The 23,212-nt window shown below is 60.3% G+C and overlaps 1 protein-coding gene across 2 annotated transcripts; it reads left to right on the forward strand.

Annotated features, from left to right (window-relative positions):
• The first annotated feature begins 678 nt into the window (after positions 1-678).
• LOC117643601 lies at positions 679-22,192 on the forward strand. Of its 2 annotated transcripts, none has more exons than XM_034382576.1 (4): positions 679-1,174; positions 14,905-15,164; positions 19,055-19,178; positions 20,604-22,192. In XM_034382576.1, exons 2-4 carry the CDS (start codon positions 14,927-14,929, stop codon positions 20,887-20,889), a joined length of 648 nt encoding a protein of 215 aa, XP_034238467.1. In that variant the 5' UTR covers positions 679-1,174; positions 14,905-14,926; the 3' UTR covers positions 20,890-22,192. The 2 variants fall into 2 exon arrangements, with proteins under 2 accessions (XP_034238467.1, XP_034238468.1); XM_034382577.1 differs by lacking the exon at positions 679-1,174 and adding an exon at positions 11,675-12,050.
• Positions 22,193-23,212: the final 1,020 nt, after the last annotated feature.

Raw genomic sequence — 23,212 nt, forward strand, 5'->3', positions numbered from 1 at the left:
ACAGCAGACTGATGCCGAGAGTCGTTTTCGTCGCTATGAACCTTAAACCTCTCTCGCACCATAGGGACGTCCCATGAGTGCGAGACAGACAGAGCGACGAAAACGTCTCTCGGAATCAGTCTGCTGGCAAAACAAGGGGCAGGTTTCTTTCTTGCATTTTTGCCCAGGCAGCAACAAAGTTGACGAGCAACGCGTGCAGGATGATTTACTTTCCCTAGCGCGGCTGCAGTCTGCATATCGGCCGCAGGTGCGTCACAGACGCAACGAGTGGTAATCTACCACACGCATGCATGGGGCCGATAACGGAGTAGACGAGAGGCAGTGGCTTTGCCGCTAATCAAATGGGAGCCGTGTGACAACGGCGACAAAGGCTCTATTTCGGTCTGTCTGTCCAGTTTGGGTGTTCTTGGTCGCCGAAATTCGGCTCGGCCCATTTTCCAATCCCCAAAAACTTGCGGCGTCGCCTGTACCCAGATCATGATGCCCGGAGACCGGAGGCGGTCGGTCGTCGGCGGGGCAGGGCGGGGCGGGGTGGGGCCGGGAGGGGCTGGAGGGGCGAGCGGGGCGAGCGGCAGTCGGCCGTCGGGTGGGCGCGGTGGGCGGAGGGGAGGGAGGGGGAGTGGGGACCAAAACACAGCGCGGCCGCCAGCCCTGGCTGGGCGGCACGCGGCCCGACGAGCAGGCAGGCAGGCACGCCGGCTGCACACCGCCGCACGCACTGCAGACGACGCGACGCAGTCCTCGTGCGCCACATCGCTCTCTCGCTGTCCACCTTGAAGCAGAGCTTCATCTTGTTCCCAAGAGCCAGGATCTCGCCGCTGTCCGGGTCGAAGACTTGTTCAACAGCCCCACGCCTTCGGTTCCTAGTGTTTGCAGGAACCGTTCCATGGCTACAGCAGTTTGGTGTATGCTGCGATGTGCTAAAAAGCAGCCCTGTGTCGACGGATACAGCAATTTGTGCAAGCTGCTACCGAGTTCAAGTTTAGAGACTAGTTTGTTTCGCCTGCCCTGTCTTTGACAGCACGGCCAGTGTTACTTTGGCGGCGATTTGACCTCGTTTGACGACGAAAATCGCTCCCTTGGCGTACTAGTGCCATCACCATCATCCCAGTGAACGCTACCAAAACAAGCCACCGTGCCCGCGGAATTCTACTCTAATTCGACTCGTTGCCTGGTGAGTACTCTGCTGGCTGTGGGCGCGGGTACGGGTCGTGGACTCGGGGCGATGGGAACGCTCTTCGTCCTGCACACGCCTCGAGCTTCCTCTTTTTCGGTGCGTGCTGCGCGTCCAAGCTTCCAAGATGGCGTGGGCCAGCTGATCGCAGCGCTGCGTCCCTTGCGGTCTCTTGTCCTTGCTCCAGCTCCAGCCAGCTCGCTCCAGCTCCGCTCCACCAGCCGCCCCTGCAGCCCGGCTTCCCAGCCCAAGGGCTTCAGCTAGCTGTTTCAGCTGCTTCAGCGGATGGGGGTTTCAACTGGTGGGGCTGTTGGGAAAAGTGGGGAGTGGGGCTGGACCTCTTCCTTGGGACTGTCGTAGGAACCCTAGGGTCCCTAGACTCGAGCGGCAGCTGCCCTATGCACCAATTTCATTCATCACGCTGTTCATGTTGTTGCCTTCATTACAGCCGTAAAGTTGTCATTTTTCCGCAAATGCCCTCACTTCGGCTGTCCCTGACCGACCCCCTCTAAAAAAAAAGTCGGAGTCCAAAAAATATTTCGCTTCTCGAACAGCAACGGTGTACGCGAAGGGATTTTTCTCGCTTGTTTTCTCTTTGCCGCCGCAGCCCGCGCCTCGGCCCTTTATTCAATATTATGTTGTTTCTTATTCCGTTTGGCCCGAAGGCACGCCCTTACGAAGGGGCGGAGGGGAAGGGGGAAGGGTTCGGGCCGCGCTCGGCTCCACCAGCACGTCGCAGCCTCCCTCCCCCCTTTATTTTTGTGATTGACTGTCCCGTCCTGGCAGCGGGGGCCGCGGGGGCCGGCTCTGCAGGCGCAGGGCGCAGCAGGGCGTAGACGAGACGGGGCGTCCTGAAAAACCTTCGCTAGAGTCCTTTGGCATGGTACACCGCTCGCAGACATTTGAGGGCAGTCTTCTTCGCGACCTGCGTGCCCCTCCCCAGGACGTTGCTCTCCTTTCGCGGACCGTTCCACCCGGGAATCCAAATAGTCGGAGGTTTTCGGAAAAGTGGAACCGTCTTGGGGTTTCCTCAGTTTCCTCGGGTCCCCTCACCCTCCCGGGCTCGGCCAGGGCCTCGGCCAGGGCCTTGGCGGCCAGGGTTGAGTCCTGGACGAGCAGTGCGAACGTGACGAGTTGCAATCACGGCCAATAAGATGGCCGCAGCTATGCAGTGTAGCCCTTATCATCAGTCCGGAAAGAGTCGTCGAGGGCCATCCCCGTGTTTGCCGTCCGGCCTGCAGTCCGTCTCTGTCGCTCTCCCGCTGCGTCCCGTAGGGGTGCGAGAGAGACAGAGCGGCCTGCTGTGTGTTCCGGCCGCTTGTCTTGTTCGCGACCCCGTTCCGCGTTCCGGCGCAGTGCGGCGCGGTGCCCTGCTTCCACGTGAGGCCGTGGACCCTACCCACTCGCCTGGCCCGCCGCGCATCCGCTGCACTGGATAGCGGGCCGTCGGCCGCGGGACAAATGACCCCGGCGATACTCCGCGCCCGAGCGACTTTTGATGGCGTTCGCGTGGGCGTTCGCTTGCGCTCGGGGTATCGCCGGGGTCGTTTCTCTCGCGGCGCGGATGGACGATGGACCGGTGCCCGCCCCTGGCCGCGCTTCCTGCAGACTGAATCCGAATAGGGCTTTATCTCTCTCCCTCTCACATCCCTACGCCGTACGCCCCGTGAGTGCGAGAGAGGCAGCACTGTCCGGGATGGGCCTGGTGCGCGTTGTGCCCCGGCTGCGATTGAGGGAGGGGCATCTGATAGTGCGTCGATTTGAACGTGTGCCCTTTAGACGAAGGACGATAAGGTAGCGAGGGCGGGGCGGGGCGGGCGGGGCAAGGTGCACACAGTGTGGTGGCACACAGTCCGAAGGTCTGCGACCGAGCCCTACGGAAATGCCCAGCAGGGCGTATCCCAGCCGCCAAGCGCCGCCTCGGCCTCGGCCTGGAGGAGGGGCTGATTCGCTGTCTCTCTCGCACTCAGACGGAACGCCCCGTGAGTGCGAGAGAGACGGAGCGAAGAAAACGCTTGTTCGGAATCGCTCTGCTGCCGCGCTCAAATCTCGGCGTTGTTCATCTGCAGCTTGACTCCAAACAGTGCCTCTGTCTCTCTCGCACGCCCGCGGCCCGCGGGGCGCCGAAGGAGTGCGAGAGAGACGGGGGCACTGTTCGGACTCGGCTCGCTGGGCTGGTTCCCGCTATGCCCGTGTGCAAGGTTCGGACTGGACGGGCTGCCTTTGGGGAACCTGATTTGGGCAGAGACAGATTGAAAAAGGGGGGGGGGGGCGCATGCTCAGGGCTTGGCGGCGATCCGGTTCCCGAATGCAGCGACTGCAGTTCAATGGCCTTGCAGTGCCCTGGGCCGCCCTGGGCCCAACGACTATCAGGAGCGGCGCGCGTTTCCTACAGCGCCTTGCTCTGGGAAATAGAAATGTGTCGATAGAGCGACGCGCAGCGCGCAGCCACGCCGAAATATTGGCTCGCTTGTTGTTTCGGGAAAGTAAGACAGGTCACTGCTGGGAACGATCGTGTCTGGTGTGCGGGATGCGATGCGTTAGAGCGGCGCCATGGAGCGCACGCACGTCGGGTACCTCGGGTACCTCACTCCCTCTCGCTCCCTCTCACCCGCTCTCCGTCCATCCTCGGCGAAGCCGCGAAGCGTGTCATTGTTTTGTCTTTTACTGAGAAACGCCGAGTCTGGCGTCAGCTCGTCGGTTTGCTGACGGCGTGGAGCCGGAGGTTGCGATGGACTGCGCGGCTGCGCCGGCCGCTGTGGGCGTGGCGTATCTCTGCTGCGCGGCGTTGGGCCGCGCTGGGCCGCACTGGGCCGCCTTGTCGCTACCCCTCGCCCCGGGCAGAGAGCGCGCCGGCGATACCCCGCGCGCGGTTCGAGCTTTCCGTCTGAATCGGCCACCCCGCCGGGCGCCGCCGCCTTTTTGGCGGACTGCGCTTCGCTGTGCCTCGCCCGCGCTATCTCAAAGGCAAATTAAAAAACAATCGCCAAAAATAGAATGGAATTGAATGTGACACGCGCGTGATCCGTGCCTTGACTTTGAGACGAGCCGGACTGCCTGTGTGTCAGTGCCTGTGTGCCAGTGATACTGTAGTGACAGTCATGGACTGGGCGCGATGGGCTGGGCGCGTCTTTTCATCTTTTCGTTTCCTAGTGTGGCGGAACTGGCGTGTGCTTTTTTGTTTTGTTCCTGGGGAAGGGCCGCCGCTGCTCGAAGGCGTCGCTGAATTAGTCACCGACGGCGCGGCACTTTCTTTATCGCGTTTCCGTCGACGTTCGTTCAGAATGTCGGGTTTCTCGTGTCCGATTTGGCGCGCGACGTTCCCTAGGCACTGCAGGGCGCTGGCCGGCTCGGCCTGTGTACGCGTTCTCGCCCTGCTGGGCTCTGCGCCTTTCGGCTCCGCAAAATATTGATGAGTCGCTGCCTATCGGCAGGTTCATCAGCCTGCCTTGACGCAAGCCGCTCACCTGATGCCGTTGCGCCACGGCCGCCTTCCCGCTAGTACATACGAGAAACAATAATTGATACACGCGGGTTCATTGTTTGCCGATAAGGGTTTGCAGTGGGGTGGCTCAGGGTCGCGCAAGGTCGCAGGGCCACGCAGGGCTGGCTGTACGCACTTTGCGCGTGTATCACCTCTGCCCAGACTGTTTCGAATGCTATCTGCCGGTGTAGGCGCCTGCTGATTCGGCACATGGTCGCTCTGTCTCCCTCGCACTCATGGGGGGTTGCGCTGAGGCGCGAGAGAGACCGAGAGAGACCGAGAGAGACGGAGCGACGAGATGCGTTTCGGGATGCCTGCCTCCCTGCCGGCCGCCACTTAGAGCCGATGAGTCTCGCAGTCTCTCGCGTGGCCGCTAACCAGGTCTTGCTCCGAGCCTGCTCGGCCAGGGCGCGCTTTTGGAACCGTTGGGCACACTGGCAGAACTGAAGCGCACTTTTACGCCTTTCTTCTAGCGTGGTGGTTGCCACGCTTAAACGTTGCGGTGATCTGTAATCCTATCTAAATGCAGGGAAGAATCAATCTTCTCTGGTTTCGATTTTTAGGGCGGACTTCTCGCGACTTCCCTTCAGTTTTACCAGTGAGGGGGACTTGTTTATGTGCTCGCTGCCGTCGTCCGAGTCCCGCTGGCAGCAGCAAGCAGCAGGGCGCTCTCGACCGGATGTTTCTTTGTGCTTTTTATCTTTTTCTGCTCCCGCTGTCCACGAGATGATGTTACGTCCGCGAAGCGGTCAGTTTCGGGCATCGTCTTTGTTGGGTAGATTAAACGGGTGGTGCAACCGCAATTCAATTCCGGTGTGCTGGTCGCGCTGGTCGCGGAGCGCGGGTCTCTGTGTCTCTCGCACCCCTGCGGGACGCCTCGTGAGTGCGAGAGAGACAGGGGCTGTTCGTCGAAATGACTCGGCCCTTTGAGCGAAGCCCTCTGGTAAAGTAATCCTTGTTTTCATTCCCTACCTGTCGATTCGGCCGCCACGGCCGCCTGCCTCGCCTGCCCACCCAGCGGTCCGCGGCCCGTGGGCCCCGCCGAGTCGCGACTACGAAATAAACTATACGTCCCGCCCGCGGAATTGGTGCTCGAATTGGATCATAAGCGGCTTTGTGGGAGTCTGTGGGGGTGCCGGGGCGCGTGGGTGGATGGATGGCTGGCTGGCGGGCTGTCCGTCCGCCGCGTTGCTGGGATGTCCAACCGAATGCGTGCCCGAGGTGCCCTGCCACGAGGGGCCGGCCAGAAATGACGATCCCGAGAGACAGATGAAACCTCGGCCGGAGTCCCCATGCCAGTGCACTGCTCGCGGTGTGCCGAAAATTGCATTTCGCCGGAATGCGCATTGTCGAGGTTTGATTGTCGCGATGCCGTCGGCCACAATCGAAGCACTGATTACGGTAACGGGGGGGGGGGGGGGGGGGGGGGCGCTTCCCTCACGGCCCACACGTCACAGGCGATGCTGCCAAAAGTTTGGACCGCAGCTAAAAAAATAATTAGCACCAACGTGAGAATTGGTTTTTGTGAGAACGCGCCCTTTATCCAAGCTTTTTCTACCAATGATTGCCGCGAAAAGGCGTAATGGGATTTGGCACCCCGAAGGGCGTAACATGATTGCCTTTGTGTTGCCCGTGTGGGCAGGTGGATGTTGCGCTCGCCCGTCCTGAACTGACACCCATTGATCTGCGAGCCGGGTTGGGCAATTTGATGTTTTCTTCCGTTTCGCGAAGCGAAACCATTTTTCTTTGTGAGTATACCCGGCTGGCAAGGAATTCTATCGAGAGCTTGAGCCTACGTCATGGACCCCCTTCCTAATCTTCCCTCTTTTCTTCCGCGACATTATTTGTCTCCTATTTGTGGCCGCTCCCCCGGATGGAGGCATCGGCCGGGCCGAAGATGCGGGCGGCCCCCACACAGTGTAGGGCCGAGAAGCGAAGTCAAGTACTAGACTCGCTGCTTTGCGGCTCGCCGAGGCCCTCGGTCGAGGCTAGCTGACGATTGGTCGCGAGCCGTCTGCCAACAGTGTGGCAACCGGTCCTACCCCAACCCTGTTTAGCGTAACGCTCTGCCAATGGCGCTGCCCGCTGTCCGCGACGGTCCCGCGTCCCCAGAGGAAAAACGACGTCAAAACTACCGCAAACCTGATCGAAATTGGTGGCTGCCAACAGTTCGGACGTAATTGCCCCCCCCCCCTTTCCCCCAATTCCTCTCACGTTACCATCAATCATTTAAAGACGTGAAACGACCTAACAGTTTTCCTCTCCTTATTGCAGGAGTAAAACGAAAGAGAATTCTGAACCGATGGCAAACCGAAGTGTGGTAAACAACACACTGCAGGGCATTGGCATCGCTCAACTCAACACAGCCACACACTTTTGCAGGTTTTTCGGCGAGAGCGGCGTGCAGGGCCCGGGGCGGGGCGGCCCGGGGATGTTGGGGCAGGGCGAGGGCAGGGCGCCGCGGCTTTGGGTCCTTAGTTTTGGTTTTGTTCCGGTGGCGATTGTAAAGGTGCCGGGTGGAACGGTCCGCGCGGCCCGTGCGATAGAATGCGTTATCGGACGCGAGTCGCCCGTTGCCAAGCGCTTTCCCCTCCCCCCCCCCCTTTTACTTGCGCCTGCTATTGCCTTTTGCAGAAACTGATACCCGAAAGTACGAAAACGGAAAACGAAACGAAGAAATAATTTGTCAGTGTGGTCGCACGTCTCTGTCTCACCTGCTACGGTGCGACTGCGTGAAACAGCTCCAAGGGCACGCCAAATTCTTGCGGCCATTTTTTTTTGTACGACTTTGCGGCGTATACCTCGCGTTGAGCATATCACCATCAATACAAAATGGACCATTTTGCGCTCGCCGAGACTAAACTTTTTTCCCTTTTCCCCTTTTTTTTCACGAGGCTGCGGGTCAAAACTTTCACCAGTGCGCGCAGCAACGATGATGTTTGCTTTTTTTTTCGTGTGAGCAGGGCGCTGTCTGTTCGAACGGGGCCCCCCGCCCCGCCCCCCACCCCTCGCCCCTCGCCCCCTCGCCCCCTCGCCCCCTCGCCCCTCCCCTCGCCCCCTCGCCCCCTCGCCCCCTCGCCCCTCGCCCCCTCGCCCCTCGCCCCTGCGCTCTGCGATGCCCCGGCGGCCCCGGCCACACAGGTGGAGAGTGGTCGCTCCGAAATGCTGAAATCGACTGCGATAAACCCGGCAGCCTGTGGCAGCCTGTGGCTCTGGCGGCCCACGGGTCGTCTCGTATCTCTGCAGAGGTCATCGAATCCCCTCTCGTTAATAATGAGTGATATTCTTTGTTTGTTAGGAGAGCACGTGCTGTCCTAGTGGTTGCCCCCCCTCCCCTCCTCTCCCAATTCTTGCTCTCCGCCGGTCGAGGTGAAATTGTTGTCGCTGGGTTCGCCGCGGACTCGATCTGGGGCGGCGCCAGAGACATCAAAGCGTGCCTTGCAAAAGCTCGATACGCCTGCTGTGTGTGTGTGTGTGTGATGCCCCACGCATAGTAGTACTCTCTCTGCCGGCGGTGCGTCTCGCAGAAAGATATTGATGATTGAAGGTCATCGCTCGCGCCTTGAAGCATTGAAGCCTCGGCTCGGGCCCTCCCAGTGGTCCTTCGGTTTTGGGCGGTATTACACAATTCCTCCCTTTGGAAGAACCCCGGCGGTGGGGGCGTGGCGTGCCGCGGGGCGTGCCGACTTGCTGACTTGGCGGCCGCGACGCCGCGACCTACACCAACAACGTCGTCGCCACGGCGGCGGCCGAGGGCGGCCCGTGTGGTCCCCAGGGCCCACCGTCATTGGGTGTCTGTCACTCATCGTCGTCAGTGAGGCCAACTCGCCGGCATTTGCTTTTTTCGCGCGGAAGTGACCTTGTGTTCCGCCGGTGGCTGCGCACCTCGACGGGTGAGTTCACCGTCTTGGTCGTCGCCATGGCCAACGTCACAGGCCTGCTTTCGGTGGTCGAAAACGCCGCGGCCGCCCTGCTGTGCCATCCGTATCCGCTGTGGATTTTTGACGAATTCATTTGCAAACGGCGCCCGCCGCGCGCCTCGCGCCTCGCGCTGCCGACCGGTGGGTGGCGGGCTGGCGGGACGGGGCGGGTCTCATGCATAGTAAAGTGTGCCACCGGTCGCTGTCGGGGCGTCGGGGGTTGCGGCGCTAAAAATGCCCCCATTTCATGACTTGATGAAGACGCCGCGCTTTTGCCGTCGCGATGCCTTCCGCGGCCAAGTTCCCCGACGGTGACGCACAGTGGGCCAGAAGACCGGTGGAGGCGGCCAAAACTCTAGACGCGCTTTGAGCTCCAGAGTCGCTAAACAGGACTCGAAGCGAACGTGTGACCCCACCAATGTTCGGAGAGCAATCCATTGGTGGGGTCACACGTTCGGTTCGAGTCCCATTTAGCGACTCTTGGAGCTCAAAACGCATCTTGAGTTTTGGCCGCCTCCACCGGTCTTCTGGCCCACTGTGTGACGGCGTCGCGACGCCGACGCCTCGAAGGCCCCAAGATCGCGCTCGCGAGGCAGTTTCTTTTGTCGCGGGCGTGCCCTCCTTTTGTGCGGCGCTGCGTCCCGCTGCGTCCCGCTGCGCCCCAGGTGCGTCTGAGACTGACAGATAAGCGGCTTGCGGCGGCTGGTTGCGCGCGGCGCCGTCTGTCTCGCTCGCACCCGCACGGCACGCCCCGTGAGTGCGAGAGAGACAGGGCGTCGCGGCGCGCCAGGAAGGCTGTCTGTCGCCGTGACCGCCAGGCCGCCAGGCCCTGCCTGGGCGTTGCGTCGTTCCGCGTCCTTCTTAGGCGATCCGGGCAATCTTTATTCCAGCGGTTCCCAACCTTGGGGTCGCGACCCCAAATGGGGTCGCGAAAAAATTTCAAGGGGTCGCGGCGAGGTGGCTGGGGTCGCCTGGGGTCGCGGTGGTTTCCCGGCTGGCCCACACGCCGAGCACTGGCTGCTTAAATGCCGCAAAGTTGATCAAAACGGTCACAAATGTGTGTAAAAGATCGTGTTTTGGGTCGACTTTAAGCATCCAGTGCTTCTGATCCGAGGCGGTAAATCACCCTCCCTCAACGGGCAATTGGTCTTTGGACCTTCCTTTTGCATGCCTTTGTTACGGAGTGCAATTATCTGACTCAGTTTGGAAGCAGTACTGCCGCAAAGTTGGTCTAAACAGTCACAAATGTCTGTCAAAAATCGTGTTTTGGGCCGACTTTAAGCATCCACTGCGTCTGATCCGAGGCGGTAAATCGTCATCCCTCAACGGGTAATTGGTCTTTAGACCTTCCTTTAGCATGCCTTTGTTACGGAGTGCGATTATCTGCCTTAGTTTGGGAGCAGTTTTGCCGCAAAGTTGATCAAAACGGTCACAAATGTATGAAAAATCGTGTTTTGATCAACTTTGTGGCAAAACTACTCCCAAACTAAGGCAGATAATCGCACTCCGTAACAAAGGCATGCTAAAGGAAGGTCTAAAGACCAATTGCCCGTTGACGGAGGACGATTTACCGCCTCGGATCAGACGCAGTAAATGCTTAAAGTCGGCCCAAAACACGATTTTTCAGACATTTGTGACCGTTTTGATCAACTTTGCGGCAATACTGCTCCCAAACTAAGGCAGATAATCGCACTCCGTAACAAAGGCATGCTAAAGGAGGGGTCGCGTGGGGTCGCGAAATTTTTCCTGGGGGTCGCGGAAAGTTTTGGCCACAAATTTGGGGTCGCGAACCGAAAAAGGTTGGGAACCGCTGCTTTATACCGACGCATGATGGGCTGTAAAAAAGACGGAAAAGGGAGGGGGTGCAATTGTTCCGCGGTGCTGGTGGTGGTGAAGCAGGCCGCCACCTGGGCCGACCGACCGCCACTTTCGACGACACTTGTCGCGCCTCGCGGCTGAATCACTTCCGCGCCGCGCAGCCCAGCGCAGCCTGGACGTCGCCGCGGTGCGCACCGCCCGCACCGACACTTGGAGTGTAGGCACGTGCGTGCGTGCGCGTCGGCGTGCCGCGCCGGCCCGCCAAGGGCGCGCGATTGCCGCCGTCTTTCTTTTCGATAATCGCGTCTGGCTGGCTTGTCCCGAAATAGATAGGACGAGTGGTTGCATCGGAGAAACGCACGCGGCCGCCGCTTGGCGGAAGTTGGCGCGCCGCGACGTTCTTTTCGCAGTGGGTGGGTTAGCGCGGCGGCGGCGCGCGTGCGGACCGCAGCGTAGAGCGTGCCCGGCGCTCGGTCGCTTTTGATACAGCTCCACTAGACAGCGCTAGACGGACCGACGATGAGGCACGGACGGCGCGCACACACTCTCACACACTCGCGTCGCGGCGCGCCCCGTCGGGGGAGGGAGGGGGAGGGAAAGGCGGGGCTAGATAGCGAAAACCGCGCAGACAAGAGAGGTGTGATTAGAAAATGAGTTTGAAGGCTATGGCGGGCCGGGCGATTTGGGGTCGAGTGCCGGCACAGGTGACTTGCGTTTTGCGGCGGATTTGGGTAGTCCGCAGATAACGAACAGAGGTATAGCCAAACTGAAGTCTGCACAATGCAAGTGTTTTAACGTTTTTAAGCATTTTTTATGTTTTTATTAAACTAAGATTTTTTTTTCAAAATGTTAGTGAATCCCGCTAGTTAAGAGTACCCGACACTTGCAGCGGTCTGTGAAACGGGTTCGCCGCCGTGAATGCGATAAATTTGCGACTCGTCCTCCTGCCGCGGGTCGATGGCCGAGGACTGCCGGTGGGACAGGACTGCTGGCAGTGTGCTGGCAGCTCATGCTCTGTGGACAGATGCGCCGGGAAGGCAAGGCGGGCCCGCGCGAGGAAAGGGGAGCACGTAGCACGAAGGGCCCCGGCTTGCTCTGCGCCGCTCTGCGCGGACCGGCTCGGCCAACCTGCCGGCGACCCCGTGCTTCTGTGGCGATGCGCGGCCGCGGCGGGGCGTGGTGCGGCGGGGCGGGGCGGGGCGGGGCGGGGCGGCGGGGCCCTCGCGATGAAGCGTCGTGCAGGCCGCCGCGGCGGCGCAGGGCAGCGTATCAGTCGTCTTCTCGCGAGCACGCCGCCGGGTGCTGCCTGTCTTGCTGCTTGCTGTCTGTCTTGGTGGTCGTCGCGCAACTCTCGTCCTGGCCGTCGCCTCTGCCGCGCCGCTGCGCCGCCCTAGCCCGCCCCGCCGGGACTTGTCGAAGACCAGTACTGGACGCACGGGAGTCGTTGCCGGCCGCTTGGCGGTGTAGGGCCTAGTGACTGACGGCCTAGTGGACGACGTGGAGCTCCCGAAGACCGACCGGCTGACGGGCGCCGACGGCATGGCGAGCCACAAGTTGGTGCCGGCCGCCCCAGACGCCCTCTAGAGACGGCGGCGCACTACGCGTAGTTTGACTTGGCGCGTGCCCAGCGCTGCCCAGCACCCCCAGTCCCCAGGTGAGCCGAGCAGAACACTTCCAGCTGATGGATCCCGAGGATCACCGTCTGTCTCTCTCGCACCCGGGCCCCGCTGTCTTGGCAGCCGCCCCCTTGTTTGCAGTGGCGTGGCGGGGGGCTCGGTAACTTTTTCATGGAGCCTCCAGGCTGCCGGTGGCCTGATGCATGCCCCCGGGTGGCGGGTAATCGGGGTAATAGCGTTTGTCGTGGAGCCGGTCCGGGTTTTGGTTTGCCTTCCGCGCCACTGGGAGAAAGGTCTTATTTTTGCGGGCCGGCCGCCGTTTGGTTTGCGGAGAGAGACGGAGCAGTCCTCGCCGCGGGCGAGACGAACGACGTATTGGGACTGTGCCTTCTTTACCTCCGCCTGTCGCAAACCGTCTCCGCGGATGCCATAGGGAGTCGCTCGGGGAGGGTGGAGTAATTGTAGCGAAGGGCGGAGGGGGCTGGCTGGCGGCCTGACGGGGTTTCATCCTCCAAAGAAAGTTGGCGGCGCGCTGTCTGAAATTTTGTTTGTCAAACTATGCGCCTGACGGCCCGACGGCCGGGCGGATGGCTCGGCGGATGCAGAGCTTAGGCCCGCTTGCCGCCGCTTGCCTCCGCACAGTGGGCCAGAAGACCGGTGGAGGCGGCCAAAACTCGAGACGCGTTTTGAGCTCCAGAGTCGCTAAATGGGACCCGAAGCGAACGTGTGACCCCACCAATGGATTGCTCTCCGAACGAGGAATCCATTGGTGGGGTCACACGTTCCGTTCGAGTCCCATTTAGCGACTCTGGAGCTCTCAGCGCGTCTGGAGTCTTGGCCGCCTCCACCGGTCTTCTGGCCCACTGTGCGCCGCTTGCCGCGCTTGCCGCCGCGTCGCTTTTTTGGCGGAAGGAAGCCTGCTCTAAGGCCAAGGGCGAACGGCGGGGAAGGGGGAGGGGGCGCCTTTTTGCCTGCACCTTGAGCGGGGGCAGTGTCGCGTCCTCGGCCTACCTCACAGGCGCCGTGCGGTTTTTGTTGCGGAGAGAGAGAGAGAGAGAGAGGGGGGGAGAGAATTAAGGAGAGGGAGCCCCGGTCCCACTCCCCCTCTCGGCCTCTGCTTAAACCCGCGCCGAAGGGCCAGACCGGATTGTTAATTCATTGAATAAACTACTTTCCGCGAGCCGCCCCCCGGCAGGCCGATTCCGGAGCACGCCGCTCTGTCTCTCTCGCACTCGTGGGGCGTCGCCGCGTGGCGCTGGGGCGCGAGAGAGACAGCAGCTAACGACGTGCCGCTGTCGTTGGAATGCCCCGTGCTGCACTAACGAGGCGCCGACCACCCGCGCCGCCCGCGCACTGCACTAGAAATTCAGCGTTTAGCTTTTTTTGTTGCATTTTTCCCCTTCCTCCACGGTTGGTGATATGAATTTTCCCCGACTTGGAGACCGAAGTGAAAGATGCGCCTCTCTGATAAGAGTGTACGAGGCACTTGCCCTGTAATACGAAGAAAATTGGCTGGGGCGAAGGAGCGCCCCCCCCTCCTTTTCCAGGCCATGGGGGACAGGCATGCGCTGGTCTCCGGTGCAAACAGATTACGGGATCGCGTCCAATACCTCGAGTCTTGAGGTTTTAGTTTCTGCTTTATTTTTAACCTGATCCGGGGCAATTTTACGGACCGGCATTTCGAGTGCGGCGAGCGAGTGCGTGTTAATAGGCCAAGTGATACAAGTGTAACGTTAGTACCTGCTGCTGGTCCTCGCGTCGCCCCGCGGCCAACGGGTTCCAGGCAACGTGCCAGGCGCTGTCGCAGGGGGGACGCCCTCGACCTGCGAGGTAGGCAAAAAGACACACGTTGTCAACAGGCGATTATGCAGGTCCCGCAAACCGGACGGCTGCAGCCTGATTCCGGTAACCAGTTGCTTCGCTCCGTCCCACTCGCACTGGCTGGGCGCTCCCTCTGGGTGCGAGAGAGACAGAGAGACGCGACTGGTTTTAGGAGTACTGTCGTCGGATCCGCCACGCCACTGCCGAGCGACGCGTCTTTGACTGGGGGTCGTGAACTAGTGAACAGCTCTGCCGGAGCGCGGCCCCGTCCGCTGGAGGCTGGCTGGAGGCTGAAAGCCAATTCGTGTTTGCTTGCCACTCGGCGCGACGTCTGTGACGGCTCGGAGCACAGTCCGCGCGTCGACGCGCATTCGCTGTTTCGTTTTGTTTTGCTGGAATTTTGGCGCCGACACGGCCGGGGCGGTCCACTACTAGTGTGACGCGGCCCGGCCGTCGACGCCGCCTCTCGGAAGCGCCTAATTGTTCCAGCGAGTGCACCGACAGTGCACCGGCAGAGACGCGTCTGGCGCGCCGGGCTGCTTTTGTTTTTGCTGTTTTTGATTTGGCTGGCGGTGCGGTGCGGTTGCGCGCCGGGGAGATGATGATCAAGTGTCTGGTCGTAGTCGTTGTTTTACCTTCCGTCTCGAGTACCTGCAGTGTACGCCCCCCCCTCAAATGAGATTTGCTTTCCTGGCGAGTCCAATCGGCCCTTCGTCTGGAATGGCGGCGAGACTGGCTAGTAATACATAACTTTCGTTTACTTCAGACAATACCATCGAGAAAATGACCGCATTTTCAGCAAAGTTTTCATACTTATTGCATGGGAGTGACAGCTGTCTTCAACTCGATTGACCACATTAGTCTTGAACTTGTCACCAAACGACAGCCAAAATGTTAACAGTGTTGTTGGCGGGGGCGCCGACCCGGACTCAGCAGGGGATGGAGCCGGGCAAATTAAATGAGGGCGCGCTAGTCCTCGGCCGAGTCCTCGGAACGCTCTTGGCGGCCTCGTCAATGCGACGGTGATTACGACGCGTGTTTCATTTTTTGGTGCTTCTTCCGCTGTTCCAGATTTGACTCCCTCCTCGTCACCATGAGCCTGACCCAGACCACCACGACGCGCGTGGAGGCCCTGCAGCACCGCCTGCAGCCCGCCACGCCCGCGCCCGGCCTCCAGGGCCTCCAGGGCCTGCAGGGCGTGCAGCAGGTGCGGTTCCGCGCGGCGGCCTCCGCCAGCATGCCCGCCGCCGCCATGACCGCCTCCACCGCCAACACATCGGTCCCCACGCTGACCCGGCGGTTCTCCTTCGTCTGGCCGTTCATATCAAAAGGTAAGGACGCGCAGTGCTGTGGCGGTGGGTGCGGGGAGGGCACTCGTTCCTGGAGGTGGCGGTGCAGACCCTCGTCGCGGCGAGTCCGTCTCATATCGTGGTCTCGCTGGAAGTGGTGCAAGATTGCGCTGGACAAGCACCGTGCGAATTCCGCGAGCGTTCCCTGTCCGGGGCGGGGCGGGGCGGGGCGGGGCGGGGCGGGGCGGGGCGGGGCGGGGCGGGGCGGGCGCCGGTAATGGCTGCGATGACGGTACGACATTCCGACTCTGTCCCCCTCATGCCTCCAGCGGCAGGGCCAGGGCCAGTGGCCAGGGTGACGTGCTGGTGCATCCTGGCGTCGATGAGGACCAGGCCGTCTCTCGTCATCAGCCGCGCGCGCTTTGCCGCACTGCGCGTCGACGACCTGCATGTGGGAGCGGCGGACCAACTGGATCCACTGGAGCGACTGGAGCGACTGGAGCCACGAGCCAATTACTAATGTGACTCTCGAGTTCCACGAATTTTCGAGACGTGGCGCGCTCTCACACACACATACATACATACCCACGCACTTGAATCTTGCGTCTGTGTGTGTGTTGTCATGACGGGGATGCGCCAGCCGTGGCCCCAAATGCATGCAATGCTTCCCCGTCTGCATATCTCTCTCTCTGCCCCCCCCCCCTCTCTCTCTCTGTCGCTCTCTTTGGAATCCTGATATGCTGCTCTAATTGCCGTGAAACGCGGGAGGGAAGGGGGAAAGGGGGTACCTGTGCGCGTCCCTCATTTGGAATGGCACGCCGCGCCGCCCGCTCGCATTGAATCGTTTACACACACACACACACGAGTGCGCTCACTCAAACACACGTTCATACATACACATACACACGCACGCACGTCTCTTTCTTTCGCTAGTTTTTATCTCTGTTGTGCGGCACTCGCGGTACCAATACCTGAGCGGTGCCGACACCGCCGCGAGGCCTGCCTGCGCTCGTGGTTGTCGCTCTGTCTCTCTCGCACTCGCGGGGCTCTCCGCCCAGGTGCGAGAGAGACGGCGACAACAAGGCGGTTCGGGATGAGCCCGCGGGTGAGGCACGGCGCTGGCACGCCTGGTCCACGCGGCCGCCTGCTGGGCCGGGCCCCGCTTGCCGGCGCAGGCTCGTTCCCCCATCTCTCTCGCACTCGCGGGGCTTGGCGTCGAGGCCGGCCCTGCCGCCCGGTTTGTCTGACCCTGGTGCTTATCCCGTCAATTCGTCCATTCATCCGGGCCTGGTGCAAGCCTCGGCTCGGCCCGCGGCCCCCGCGGCCCCACGTTATCGTGTCGTATTGAGTGTGCCCTTCCAACCGGCGCAAGGCTCGGCGAGGGGGGCAGCCCCCACCCTTCCTCTTTGGATTGGAAATTCAATTTGATGAGTGCGCGGGCCAGCAGCTTGCCCGCAGGCTGGTCAGACCGACCTGCCCCGCTGGACACGGCGAGACTCTGTGTGCGCGGCCATGGCTGGAACCGCCCCTGGGTGTGTCTGTCTACCTCGTCCGGGTGCGAAAGTGCGAAGGCTTGACTGCCAGCAGTCGGACAGTGCTTTCGTCGCCCCACTGTTGGGGCCTCGATGTGGACACCGAGCTGGCCAGGGCGACGTCACCGTCTTTTTATTCAAACCGCCATATCGGCGACATGGTTCACAGAATCCATTCCCTCCTACACCATCAAACCGTCACCAGGATAAAAAAAGGGCTCACCAAAAAAAACCAACCTCGCGCGCGTTGAGTAATCTGAATAATGTGTGTGGAGCTTTTGATAGGCCTGTCCGCCACGCCGGCTTGCCAGGCTTGCCACGACACTGATAGGCAAGCGAATGGGGGCATCGAACGTGAACGGCATCGTGTGTCTGCTCTCGATTTAGATACGCTTGGCGTTATCACGCTGATTTGGCACGCGCCAAGCGCGTGGTGCATATCCAGGTGGCCACACCATAAAGATACCCCGCCGTCTTGGCGCGCGGCGTAGTCCACCTCCCTGGGTCAGGGGTTTGAATGTTACAGTGGCGCATCCAGAGGAAGCCACTTGGGGGCAAAAAATATTTTCACTTTGTTCAACCTTTTGGAACAGTTGCATAGTTTGTGAGCGAGGAACATGCTAGACGAGACTGAGAGTGGGCGGGACGGCTGGCCTGCGTGTGTGTTGGTGTGTGTGAGTGGCAGTGACAGTGGACCCGGGCCACGCGCTGACCGAGGCGACCAAGGCTCTGCCGGTGGCGTGGCGTGGCGGCGTCCAGCGTGGTCCAGGCGACGCGAAGGGTCTGGAAGGCGCGGCGCGGCGCGGCGTGGCGTGGCGTGGCGGCGTCCAGCGTGGTCCAGGCGACGCGAAGGGTCTGGAAGGCGCGGCGTGGCGTGGCGGCGTCCAGCGTGGTCCAGGCGACGCGAAGGGTCTGGAAGGCGCGGCGGCGACAGATTTGCGCAGCAGGGCGTCTCCTGTCTGGCCGGCCCGCCGCTTGATTTGGGGCTTATCACGAGGGCCAGGCCTGCCAGGGCTGCCCAAGGGCCTGGCCACGCTGCCGCCCGGCCGCCACCCGGCAGAAGCTTCCAGTCGTCATTTGGCGTGACTGTGATTCATTCATTCAATCCCCGCTTCATTGCCGGGCCGAGATAGCCGCCAGGCTGCGCAGTGCTTTTGCCGCTGTCTCTCTCGCACTCGTGGCGTCCCGTACAGACGAGAGAGAGAGAGAGGGAGAGAGACAGCGCGCGGCGCGGGAGCTGAATTTATTCTGAATTTATTCCGACCATGTCCTGCAGGGCTGCTCCTCCAGAACTTGTGGAAGTTGCTTGTTGAACTGAATCCGCGAGGCGCGGCATGGCGAGGCATGGCGAGGCATGGCGCGCCAGGGCACCCCCGCGTGGTGGAGGCCCGAGGCCGGAGGGGGCTGGGCTGGAAGTCTGTAAGGGGCGGGCCCAGGCCGCAGCCGCCCCGCCCCGCCCCGCCCAGGCCCGGGCGCGTCGTCACAAACCCTCCAGAGCCCAGCACGGAAGGGCCGTAAGCCTAGGGGAGGGGGGCAGTGTGTGTGTTGTGTGCGGATGACGGCTTCATGGTGTGTGTGTGTGTGCGTGAGGGCGCTGAATGCAGTGACACAATGCCTGGCAGTGCCTGCTGAATGCATTGCAGGTCCCCTGCTGCAGACTGATTCCGCGTCGCGCACCATTTCGTCGCTCTGTCTCCGTCCCACCAGTGCGCGCCGCGCTATGCGAGCGAGAGAGACGGAGCGACGAAAGCCGTGTTTGGAATCGCTCTGCCGGTCCGCCCCGTCCGCTCGGTCCGCCCGGTGCACTTGGGTCTCGTTGGGGCGCCGCGCTGTCAACCCGCGGACGGTTCGGCTCGGCTCTCCATTCCCCTCCCCCTCCCCCTTCCTGTCCCGCGCGCTGCCGGCGCTGCCAGTGGGGCGGTACTCAAACGATCAGGCTGCAGGAGTAGCAGCAATTGCAGGGGAAAGGGGCCGAACGGCCCGAAGGGGGCAGTCGAGCCTTTACGCCTCCATTGAAGCCGAAAGCGCTTTGAAGATCGTCGGGGAAGTGGTGGGGCTCGGTGGCGGTGGCGCGCGCCCACTGCGCTACGCTTGCTACGCGCTCCGCCGTGACGTTGCACAGTGGGCCAGAAGACCGGTGGAGGCGGACAAAACTCCAGACGCGTTTTGAGCTCCAGAGTCGCTTAATAGGCCTCGAAACGAACGTGTGACCCCACCAATGGATTCCTCGTTCGGAGAGCAATCCATGGGTGGGGTCACACGTTCGGTTCGAGTTCCATTTAGCGTCGCTGGAGCTCGAAACCTGTCTAGAGTTTTGTCCGCCTCCGCCGGTCTTCTGGCCCACTGTGCGCCGTGACGTTGCCGACGACGGTCCTGACGACGGCCTCCTTGATGTTGCAGAGAACGCGGCCGGCGCGGAGCCCTTCCTCAAGTCGCGCTGCTCGCAACTGCTGCGCCAGTTCCCCGCCTTCCTCTGCGCCCGCCAGAACGAGAGCACCCGGACCGTGCGCGACCTGATCTCAAGGTGAGTAGCCAATTTTTCGTGTGGAAAATGGTGACGAAAGGTTTGAATTTTTTGGTCCCGAGCGGCACTGTGAAGTCGTGGAAAATGCATCAGAGAAACTTGTGGAACCCTGGTGCGTCCAGCTCGCCTCCAGCGCTCCCGCGAGTCCTCGTCCCCGAAGCGGCGAAGCTCGGCGAAGTCACAGGGCTGCTGCCACCCCCTCGGCCACGTCACTGCCTGTCTTTCGAGGGCTGTCGGTTTTGAGCTGGGTCGACGCGCGTCGTCGTGGACGTCCTGCCGACTGAGAGTCGGTTTCGTCGCTCTGTCTCTCTCGCACTCGCAGGTCGTCGCTCATAGGTGCGGGCGAGACGGAGCGACGCAATCGGCTCTCGGCATGGCAGTGCCGGGCGGACGTCCCGACAGCGATTACGTGGTGATCGGGCAGTGATGAGCCCCGTCCCGTTGCCCGTCCGGTGTCGGCCGGTCCGGGAGGTCCGTGCTGCATCCTGCAGGGCGTCCTGCAGGGCGGAAGGGTGGCCCCCGCAAAGTTTGCCGCTGGGACGGGCCGGGACGGTCCTCTGCCTCGCTTCCTTGCGGGCTGCTTTCGAACGGTGCCTTTGTCGCTCTCTCTCGCACTCAGGGGGCGTCGCGCGGCAGCGCCATGGGTGCGAGGGAGAGAGGAGAAGCGCCCTCCGTTGGGAAGCGGCCTGGTGCCGCGCCGCCTAATCCCTAAAAGTTGGCCGGTGTTTCCAAACAATGTAATGCCTTGTTGGCCCAGTGGGCCGCGCTGCCTGCCTTGCCTTGCCTGCTCGCTGGGGCCGTGGTATTGTGAGGCGCTTATCAATATTGGGCCTTAGCGCGCCTCGCGGTCCTCGCGGTCCTCGCGGTGGTGGCGGTTCGGAGGCAGCCTCCCCGTGGAGCGCCAGGGCCACGGCCAGGGCCACGGCCAGGGTCGCCGTGCCGTGCCATCGCCGCGCCGCCCGCGATGCACTTTGGCCAGACACGAGCTGCAGACTGATGTCTCTCTCGTACGGGACGCCCCATGAGTGCGAGGGGGACAGAGCGACGCAAACGACTCTTGGAATCAGTCAGCTGGCCGGGCCAGACGAAAGTCCGGAGGGCTGGCCTCTTAACGGTCGTGGTCTGTTCTTGCGGCTTAATCTGCCCCACTAGTGGTGGAAAGATGAACAAAGTCTGAAAGGCTGGTCCTTAACGCCCCGGCTCTAGTCCGCACTTCAAGCCTAATCTGCTCTGCTGTGGCGGAAAAGAAATGAACAAAGTTCGACCACGGGCGATGCAAGGCATTTAGTGAATAAAAGTCACGTGAGCTCATTAATTTTTACTACTGGACTCGACCCCTTTCCCTGTAGACGTTGCATCCCAAAATTGTTTTTTTGTGTGTGTGTCTAGTGCTGTTGTACTGACTCTTTGGCGGTGTTGTTGCAGGGTGTTGACGCAGCTCAAGGCCGTCTGGCTGGTGCTGGCCGTGTACATGTCCCTGGTGGTGCTGCTGTGCCTCGCCTCCTCCGTGCTCTACACCCTGGTGCTGGCGCCCAAGCCGCTGGGCCTGGTGTTCCTGGTGGGGTGCGTGGCGGCCACCGGCGCCATCGCGGCCGTGTCGTTCAACGCCAAGGAGCGCGCGCGGCCGCAGCAGCAGGCAGTGCGGCCCGCGCAGCCCGAGCTGGCCGTCCCCGCCGTGACGCTGCAGGTGCCCAAGCTGATCCTCACCTAGGAGTGCCGCCACACTGCGCGAGCTGGTCCGGCGGGTAGGGCGCCCTCCCGGTGGTCGGTTCGTCGCGGCGCCGCCTGGCTGTCCTTCGAGTGCGTGTTGGAGCCGCGCAGGACCGACCAGCGGCAGACAGACAGACAGTGGAGTCCCAGGCTCTTTTGACTTCGAGGGCCCGCCTCCTGCCTGGACCTCAGCGCCGCGGACTTTTCTCGTTAATTAAGATTTCATCCTATTAAGTTAGGTTTACGAATTATGTATCAGGGTACGTTTTAAGTTGCTTGTGGGCCATATTGTTCTGACGTGAGTGAAATGTGAGGAAAAGAAGCTTTTTTGTTGTATTTTTTTTGTCAGACCTGTTTTGACTGTTTTAGGGCTCTTACATATGTTTTGGACGTGTTCCTAAACTCTTATATTCACATTATTTTTAGCAACGTTAGCACTTCTGTTATATTGTACGTGTTTGCACTGATTAGATGTAGTGTTGCATTTGACAGGCGTGCAGAAGACGCGTGAATTTTTGTAGGTCAAATGCGAAGATGGTGATGAACAAATGTCATAGTAGCACTGGCTCTGAGCGCATATCAAAATTCATGTTCATAACGCTGTGATGGTTGTACCTAGGGCATTTTCTTAGTGGCATGGACACATTTTAAGAAGGGCAATAATAAATTAAGATTAATCATATTTTTAAAATAATTTTGTTTAGTATTCATGAATGTTTTGTCGGATGTTTATGTTAGGACTAAGCTTTTCTTGTAACCCCGAAATTTTTTTCAATGGTGTAGGGTAGATTTTTGGAGACTTTGTCCATTGCTGATGTGATTTTACTAACCGACCAATTTGTATCCAGTGCCAATCATGTTTGAAGTGGATTGTTTGACAACCATGGCAACCATACCCATCGAAGTATGACTGATTTTTTTTTCTCTCCATTGTGAACTATTTTATGCAGTTTTGTAGAGCCCATGTCATCTGCCACTCAGTATGCCTTTTTGTTATTTGTTTTTCTGTTTAATGTAATAATCCTGTTTCTTAATTTTTGAAATATTTATGAATTTGTTAACATTCAAATCAGAAGCACACTCAGGACCGATCTCCGGATTGTCTGTTTCCTACCTTGCTTCCACACTTAATCGTCCTTTTGGAGGCTCTGGTCTGATTGTATTGCCCTTTTTCTTGACTTTTAGTATTGTGATTGCTCAAAATAATGACTGACGACGCGACCCGAGGGCCGCAGCCATAGTGTATTGTATTGCACACTCCTGATATTCTAGTGACTGAATAAACATTATTATTTAACAAAAACTTACTTTGGATATTTTCTTTTCGGGCACTCGATGAAACATCGAATCGGCCGGAACTGGTTAAAACAAGTTTGACTCATTGTAATCAATGAGTCAAGTATCTTCATCCACATTCCTTCTTCGTGACACGACAACGCTGCAAGCGGCAAGGAGTGCTGCGCTGCGGAGTTGGCCTGCAAGCTGATGATGCCGAACAGTACTTTGGTCGCTCTGCCTCTCTCGCTCCCATGGGGCGTGCCGTAGGGGTGCGAGAGAGGCATAGCGAACGACTAACGCATTGTTCGGTATCGGACGCGATCAGGCGACTGGCGTATCGGCCGCGCGACGCGTCCCGGTGCTGATTCCGCGTTCCGCACTCGAATCTGTCTGGGACAGGCGCCAAGTGTTTGTGCAAAATCTGCATCGCACTTCGCTGAAATGATAAGAACCAGTCTGAAAAAAATGAAGACTCCGTCAAAAACAAGAAATGGAAACCACACCACGTGTTTGCACATCGCACACATGCGAGACACACCACAACTCGAGTTAATTAAAATGCAGGAAACACAGACAAGCGAAACCTGAACGAAGAATCGGAAACGCTGAACCGAACTCGGAGGGAATGTGGCTGTGCCGAACCAAGAACCAACACGATGAATGAGGACCGTCGGCTGCTGCATGGCAACACGCGATTGCAAGCTACTTTCGCCCCCCCCCCCCCCCCCCCCTCTGTCTCTCTCAAGCGCACGCCGTGCTGCTCTGACAGATAGCTCTGGCGTGTCACCGGCGTGGCATCTCTATACGGCACTCGATTGCGGCCGTGAGGGGAAAGGGGGGGGGGACGCCTAGGTGGCCTAACGCCCAAAACCGTAATTTAATCCGTTTGGCGGAAAAGTGTAACATCCTCTTCTTCAAATCGGTGCTCCCTGGGTGCGACCACACCCACGCCACTGCCGCCGCTGGGTTGGCTGGGTTCCGACTGAAGCGGGCGAGGGGAGGGGAGGGGAGGGGCGAGGGGAGTCGGGGAGTCGGCGGGGCTGGGG

The sequence above is a fragment of the Thrips palmi genome, unplaced genomic scaffold, assembly GCF_012932325.1.
Source record: "Thrips palmi isolate BJ-2018 unplaced genomic scaffold, TpBJ-2018v1 HiC_scaffold_17, whole genome shotgun sequence".
In the NCBI taxonomy this organism is placed as follows: Eukaryota; Metazoa; Arthropoda; class Insecta; order Thysanoptera; family Thripidae; genus Thrips; species Thrips palmi.

What these genes read in the sequence shown, in the direction of transcription:
- LOC117643601 (XM_034382576.1), top strand. Translation starts at nt 14,927, where the DNA reads ATGAGCCTGACCCAGACCACCACGACGCGCGTGGAGGCCCTGCAGCAC. An exon ending in CTGGCCGTTCATATCAAAAG is followed by an intron (nt 15,165 to 19,054) that starts GTAAGGACGCGC and finishes TTGATGTTGCAG; the next exon opens with AGAACGCGGCCGGCGCGGAG. An exon ending in GTGCGCGACCTGATCTCAAG is followed by an intron (nt 19,179 to 20,603) that starts GTGAGTAGCCAA and finishes GTGTTGTTGCAG; the next exon opens with GGTGTTGACGCAGCTCAAGG.